Below are 8016 nucleotides of genomic sequence, written 5' to 3'. Positions count from 1 at the left end.
CTACTCTTTCTTTCTATGAGTTCAAGTGTTTTAGATTCCACATGCAAGTGTGATCATGTGGTGTTTTTTACTCTCACTAATCTTCATTTTTGCTTCTTTCTCCTCTGGCCACCTTCACAAATGCTCAGTGTCCTCATGTGGTTCCAACCCTTCGCAGTGGCACCTTGCTTAGGTCTGTGCCATCTCAAAAAGTGGTCTAGGTTTTACAATTATTTACATCCCTTCTCCCAGTTCTTCAACACTCCTGATCTTAACTAGTTGTGAGGAGAAAAATCTGACTATACAAATTTGCACTAATTCACATTCCTTCCCTCAGCAATAGGTATTTGCATTTTGATACTTGCATTTGCTTCCTTGCTCTGAGGGAGAATTTCCAGTCTAGTTTTAGGTGTATTTTTAAATAATTTGAAGGTAACGTGGAACCTCTATATTCCTATATTCCCTTCTTCAGACATCCATGTGTGTGTGTGTATATATATGTATATATATAAAATGTTGCATATATATGTATATATATAGTATACACGCATATATAATATATATACACACACATATATAGTTGTTATAAGATTATTTGGAAATATTATGTTGAGACGTGTGAAGTTTAGAATTAGGTAAAATTTTAAGATGAACTATATCCATGGTATTCTTTTATTTTAAAAAAAGTTTACATGTTAAGAAAAATGGAGATCAGATTTTCAGCATTAGTATTTACAAACTTAAGTTGATATTGATTATAATTCAATTAATACAATTTTAAGATATATTTGTTTCTGCCTTAATTGTTATGATCACTTAAAAATAGTTCCAGAAAGGGAAGAAAACAATAATTAGATTAGCCAAGACAGTTATTTTTGAAACATAAGTCTGGTTTAGAATTCAGCATGTTTAAAAATGAGATAAAATTATTTTAATAATGGAATGATCTGTTAGCTGTCATTACCATTTACTTTAAAGCAGAGGATATAGGACATGGGTCCTTTTTTTCTGATCACCTCCAATGAGATAAGAATCTATAAAGCTGGTAGGAAAATGAGTCCGTGACCAAAATGCTTACTCAGCCACTATAGGAGATCAAAACATTTTATACTAAATCTGAACTCTACTAAGACAAAACAATTGTGTTCTTTGAAAAATATGTAGGGTTTAGAAAATTTCTGGGATTTGTCTGTAAAATACCCTCCGGGCTCTAATAGTGACGTTTTAGGGAAACACTTGCATCTCAAGGTGGAAAGGATAGAGGTGGTGTTTTGTGGGCTCCTGTGGTGGTTAGGTCGTTCTCAGAAGACAGTACTGGAAATTAGATAATTGCTGATGTCATATTTTTCACAATTAAAAAAATGTCAGTATCCTGGGGGCTATAAAAGCAGCAGCTTCTACCTTCCCCGTCACAAGCAGAATCTTCAGAACAGGTAAGCGTTTCGGCAAACTTGGTACAATTGGTTAGTTTGATGAAATACTTATTGACTAATTTTGTTCCTTCACGTTGTCTTCGACCAGGTTCTCCTTCCACAGTCACCAGTTGCTCGAGTTAGAGTTGTCTGCAATGGCCGCCCTGCAGAAATCTGTGAGCTCTTTCCTTATGGGGACGCTGGCCACCAGCTGCCTCCTTCTCTTGGCCCTCTTGGTACAGGGAGGAGCAGCTGCGCCCATCAGCTCCCACTGCAGGCTTGACAAGTCCAACTTCCAGCAGCCCTATATCACCAACCGCACCTTCATGCTGGCTAAGGAGGTATACATCTCAATCCTGCTCTTTCTCGTTGGATCTACTTGGAATCCAAATAGTTCTTTAACTTTTCTTCAGAGCATCTCTAAGAGCTTTAGGAACCCACTGTTTATCCCTGAGGGTAGATAAATTTTCTGTTTTTTCAGAGACTCTTTGGGAATCTGGCTTTTTTTTTTTTTTTTTTTTTACTTGAACTTCTTCCTTCCATTTTGGCCTTTATGATACATATGATGAATTTTTCCCAAAGAGCGGCCATTCAGTAATCCATCTGATGATTTTTTTTTCCTTTATGCCTCTGTGCGTTGTTCTAAACTCATGCACACATCTGAATTCTGCTTTTAGTCTTTATGGTGTTGCTCTGGGGAGAGGGGATGGGGCACATGTCTATGTATAAATTTTTTTTCTATTTGCTCAATGTCCAGACCCTTAGTCTTTTCTTCTCTTCCAGGCTAGCTTGGCTGATAACAACACAGACGTTCGTCTCATTGGGGAGAAACTGTTCCACGGAGTCAGTGTAAGCTACAGTTGTGACGAACAGGGCCGTGTGCCGTCCATGGGTACTTGGAGTGGTGGTGATGATGGTTTAGGTCTTATCCCTTATGACCCTTGCTGTTTCCCTTCCACCTGCAGATGAGTGAGCGCTGCTATCTGATGAAGCAGGTGCTGAACTTCACCCTTGAAGAAGTGCTGTTCCCTCAATCTGATAGGTTCCAGCCTTATATGCAGGAGGTGGTGCCCTTCCTGGCCAGGCTCAGCAACAGGCTAAGCACATGTGTAAGTTCAGCTCTCAGCCTATGCCCACCTACCTCTCCTTCCCTCCTTCCACAGAGACCCCCTTACCCCAACTCTCTCTCCTTCCCCCTACCCCTAAGCTAGCAGGAAGAATTGTCTTGGCAGCAGTGTTATCAGGAGTCATTTGGGATCATAGAGTATTTGCTTTTGCTTTGACTGAGTCACATCTTGAGTTTATAGTGGTGAATGGGGTCTGGAACTTAAGTGTATAGAAGCCGCATTGGTTTGTCTTCGGAAAAAAGGCAACTCAGGTTGCGTAGGATGAGAAAGGTGTTGGGAAAAACATCTAGATGTGGAAATGGATCCATTGAGTCTAAGTTGTTGAGGGGAGGGGATGGCATGGAGAGAAATTAGAAGAGAAAGTGGGAAATGGGAAGGCTTAATGTCGGTGGTGGGTCGGCAGACTGTTGCCCTGTTGATGTCATGGGAAGCCACAAAATCGGAGGCGTGTGAACTTGATGCCGCTGAACATTTGAAACTATGAAAAAAAGTTTGAGTGGAGTGGGCCCAGTAAAAGGCCCTAGGACTTACTGAAGAGGGCTTAATTTTCACATGAGATGTTTTATGTACATTTCTTGTTCTAAGCATGCAATTTTCTGGAGGTACGATTGAGGTTTTATTCCTTACAGAATTTGCATAAACTACTCCGCTCTTTCCACAAATGCAAACCTCAGTAGGATTTCCCAAAGATGAAGAGAGGTCTCTTGTAAGGGAAGTGACTGGATTCTGGCGTCCAAGGGAATTCGAGAGCTCAGGAAATCTAGGTCACTGTTGAAATCTAGGTCATTGTGGGCAAAATTACTAAGAGCTTTAATTCCAGGTGAATTGTACTGTACCTCCATGGGTGTGGAGGTTCATAAAGTTTCAGCACAACATTAAGATAGTTATGCTTGTTACTGTTTTATAGCATATTGAAGGTGATGACCTGCATATCCAGAGGAATGTGCAAAAGCTGAAGGACACAGTGAAAAAGGTAGGACTGATAACTGTCAATGCTAAGTCATGCAATAGGAGAGACAAATGTTGTTTTTCTTTCCTTTCTTTCTTCCCATCACTTTGTGATTTTTCACTTGATTCTCTTACCACCATGGCGATTACTTTGGTGTCTGTGTATGTAGATATATCTATATATCTAGATGTCAGTTTCCAAATTTTGCAAATTGTAGAATTCTAGAACTGGTTGGGATCTTAGCTTGTCTAGTCACATAATCTCATGTTCTGGGGATGATCAGCGGCAGAGATAGGGCTAGAATGCAGGTCTCCTGAATCCCAAGCCAACACTTTTCCCGGTGGTGATACAGATTAGTTTTGGTACCATTAATTCTTAGGGAAATTTCAGATTCCTATTGACTCATGTAATCTGAAGAAGTACTTGTTTAAAAACAGAAAAATGCCTATGGGCAAATTTATCTGAAGTCATTTTTGAAGGCATTAATGCATTGCTTTAAAACTTGGAAGAATAAACTCAGAACAACAAGAAAAGAGCTGGACTTGCATATAGGGCTAATTTCTGGAGTAATAAATACTTATTTTTAATTATCATAATATCTATCAGATATTGATTATAGTTTAAAAGCAAGAGCAGACAACCCTTGATCTCTTTTATACAGGTTCAAATAGAGTAAAAATATTAGTAAGATATTTATTATAGTTAAATGGGAGTCTGAATTGGTAAGCCTTTTTTTCTTCCTCTCTCCCATCAAGACCTTCCATTCTAGTTTCTTCCTTCACTCCCTCAACAAATCCCTGGGGAGCATTTATCCATGGTGGGCTGGTGTACATTTCTATAGTGAATGATACCATCATGTGGCCTATTTGGTGAAAAGAACAACAACGGAAGGCTTAGACTAACAATAGTGACTCACCCCAAAACCAGAGGAATGATTAGGAGCAGTGAAAGTGATGCTCTTGCAAGCAGGTACAACTAAATAGAAACATGAAGGCTCCAGTTGATGGAATTTTCAGTAACAAGCTTAACCTTAATTCCCCCTTTTTCCCTCTTGACTTTTTAAAAAAGCATTTCTTCCTGAGCATCATTTAATGAGCGTGACTGTTTCTTCCTTTGATAATTGAAGGCTTTGTAGTTTTAAATTGTGAAGCCCAGTTCTCTTATTATAGAACTATTGTCTAGACATGGAGGGCTGAATGTTAGCATGCTACAGACAAGGCATGCTTTACACATCTTGCTTAAAAAATTACTGATTTCATCTTGCTTGTTGTCTTTAGAAAAGTGAAGTGTGAGAGAGGAAAATCTCATGGTGATCTGTGTGATTTTCAAGGCCTTTAATCCATTTTGAAAGAATCAATTTCATACTTGCAATGGGTTGCCATGTGGAAGAGTGATTATGCTTTTTTGCTGGTAGCTTCAGAAAGCACAGGAGGGAGAGGAATGTTGTTCAGAGAAAGATCAACAGGAGGAGAAACTGCCAGAGCTGTCTGAAATAGGGTGGTTTTGGGAGGCATTAATTCCCTCTCGTTGGGGGTAAAAGCAGAACGCAGGTTGATAGTAAAATGCATGACAGACAGTAGGGGACGATAAACTTTAAAATTCTTTATAGTCTTGGAGTCTTTGAGATAGAAAAGAATATCTTTTTGGCCTTATGTCAAAAGAAGTATGGAAAGGTGAAAGGGCAGAAGAAAGCAGGAAAAGAAAGAACCATGTATTATATAGAGGACAATGGTGACAAGGTTTTTCTTGAAATAATGCAAATATGATAGATTAGAGGAATTTCAGTAGGGAATGCTTTTCACTTGAATTTGGGTTTCCTCTTCGATTAAGTTTGGGATCCTCATCTGCATTTGACTTGGAGAGAGAAAGAATGAATGTTAGGACCTATATCTGGTTTTCTATTAACTAAAGCAAGTGGAAAAGACTTATTTGGTATTTTTCCCACAAAAGTGAAAACTTTTCTTTTACTGTTTGTCAAAAAGGTGGAAACAGAAAAAGCCTTAATGTATTGGCGAATACATGGTTCAAAGTCATTTGAGTAGAGATGTTTTAAATCAGGAGTGTCCAATCATTTGGCTTCCCTGGACCACCTTGAAAGAATTGTCTTGGTACACGCATAAAATACACTAAAATAGCTGATGAGCTAAAAAAGTCCATGCATAAATCTCATACTGTTTTAAGAAAGTTTATGAATTTCTGTTAGGGTGCATTCAAAGCTGTCCTGGGCCATGTGCGGCCTGTGGGCTGCGGGTTGGACAAGCTCCTTATAAGTAATCTGTCATAGATAGTTTTGGAGCTGCAAAACAGGCCAAGGTATAATGGGTGGCACTCGGGATCCCCCAGATCCCAGCCTCACTTCAGTCTGCTTGCTCTGGTTAAGAAGGGGTGGTCAACTCTCTGCCCAGCTTTCAAACAGCTTCATTAGTGTGAGGTGCACCTGAAATTGATGCCTGCTGGTGGCCTCTCAGTCCAGAGAGCCGTCATTTTAAGCTCTTTGGCAAATCATACAATACTAAAGGGATATTACTATGAATGTTTTACAAATGCTTAAAACTCGGTTTCTGTCTCCATCAACCTAATCTTGCAATTTCTAATTTGTTCACTTTAGAAAACATGGCATAAATGCTCAAATACTTTTGCATTCTTATTTTCACAGCTTGGAGAGAGTGGAGAGATCAAAGCAATTGGAGAACTGGATTTGCTGTTTATGTCTCTGAGAAATGCCTGCATTTGACCAGAGCAAAGCTGAAAAATGAACAACTAACCCCCTTTCCCTGCTAGAAATAACAACTAGATGCCCCAAAGCGATTTTTTTTTAACCAAAAGGAAGATGGGAAGCCAAACTCCATCATGATGGGTGGATTCCAAATGAACCCCTGCTTTAGTTACAAAGGAAACCAATGCCACTTTTGTTTATAAGACCAGAAGGTAGACTTTCTAAGCATAGATATTTATTGATAACATTTCATTGTAACTGGTGTTCTATACACAGAAAACAATTTATTTTTTAAATAATTGTCTTTTTCCATAAAAAAGATTACTTTCCATTCCTTTAGGGGAAAAAACCCCTAAATAGCTTCATGTTTCCATAATCAGTACTTTATATTTATAAATGTATTTATTATTATTATAAGACTGCATTTTATTTATATCATTTTATTAATATGGATTTATTTATAGAAACATCATTTGATATTGCTACTTGAGTATAAGGCTAATATTGATATTTATGACAATAATTATAGAGCTACAACATGTTTATTTGACCTCAATAAACACTTGGATATCCTAAGTCTTGTGGTTTTGTGATTTTTCTCCTTTAATGTCATCATCATCATCATCATTGTCATGTTACCATTCCCATAACTTTATTCTTGACTCTAAGAAAATGAGGTAGCTATTAGTATTATTCCAATTTTACAAATGAGAAAGCTGCATTAGAGACACGTTAAGAAACATTGTATAACTATAAGTAGTTGACCCTTATTGAGCCAGGTCTTTCTGATTTCAAGGCTCTCTGCTATAGTGCCTATACTGATTTATTATGTTGACTCGGCATGTACCTTTGAAAAGAAAAAAGTTGAGAAATTGAAAATAACTTATCATTAGTCATTTATGGATAAAAGAAAGGAATGATGTTGCTGGAGAGAAATACATGTAGCCTCTATTGCTATAGATAAACTGTTTTAGTTCTAGTTCAGGCCTACTGAAAGGTGCACTCTCCAGTATCCCTGAAAGTAAGACACTAAAGGAAAAGGAAAGCTGTGTTTTGGGGAGTCATTCCTACTAGTAAGTTTAGCACTGATAGGGAAGTCTCATAGGTGGAAGACGGGCAAGATATTATGAAACACACATAGAAAGGAAAAGGGGTTCATCTTCAAAATGTGTACAATGCTACAGAGAAGAGAGAGAAAGAGGTAGAGATAAAAGTTGGATTTGTTCTACCAAGAAGAATGGACAAAGGATGCCAGCAATGAATAGCCGTTCCTGGGGGAAGGGATTTGAAAGATTGTGTAGGTCTTTTCATACGAGGTCAAAGTCAATGATCAGAAGTCAGTCATGAACTGCTAAGGTATTTTCTTCTCCAAAAAATCAGGAACTAACTTTGTAGGTCGCTTGCCAGTTGTTGGCCAAGTTCCTGCAGGATTAGGTCCAGCCTGGTGGTGAGAGGGGAGCACATAGAAAAAATTCCCAGCAAGCCTTTGTCTTTTCCTGGCAGTCAGCCCCTCTTTTGCTACCTTGCCCGTTGCACTCTTGCAACATATTTTCATACTTTCTCTAGTAAATCTGCCTTTCTTTACCCACAACTGTCTTGGTAAATTCTTTTACCACCTGTGCCACCAGCCTCAGATAGTTGTCACTCACCCACAACATTTTGGTGGCCCATATGGGGAGCTCTCTCTCCTTATGGGGAACTCTCTCTGCATGGGGGCTGTCTCTCCTCATAGGGAACTCTCTTGCCTCTCTCTTTCCCAACTTGGAACCCTCAGTGGATAGCATCTAAGCACGGAGACAATTGTAGGTCTCTGGCCAGAGCTACACTCTGGTG

The 8016-nt window shown here is 38.8% G+C and overlaps 1 protein-coding gene across 1 annotated transcript; it reads left to right on the top strand.

Annotated features, from left to right (window-relative positions):
• The first annotated feature begins 1390 nt into the window (after window positions 1-1390).
• On the top strand, window positions 1391-6759 carry IL22 (interleukin 22). The gene is made up of 6 exons (XM_004053528.5): window positions 1391-1412; window positions 1501-1732; window positions 2175-2240; window positions 2357-2500; window positions 3426-3491; window positions 6124-6759. The coding sequence occupies exons 2-6, from the start codon at window positions 1547-1549 to the stop codon at window positions 6199-6201; spliced, it is 540 nt and encodes a 179-aa protein (XP_004053576.1). The 5' UTR covers window positions 1391-1412; window positions 1501-1546; the 3' UTR covers window positions 6202-6759.
• Window positions 6760-8016: the final 1257 nt, after the last annotated feature.

This window comes from Gorilla gorilla, chromosome 10 (assembly GCF_029281585.2).
Source record: "Gorilla gorilla gorilla isolate KB3781 chromosome 10, NHGRI_mGorGor1-v2.1_pri, whole genome shotgun sequence".
Taxonomy (NCBI): Eukaryota; Metazoa; Chordata; class Mammalia; order Primates; family Hominidae; genus Gorilla; species Gorilla gorilla.
The sequence above is the reverse complement of the archived record's forward strand: the minus strand, read 5'-3'. Positions and strand labels throughout refer to the sequence as shown.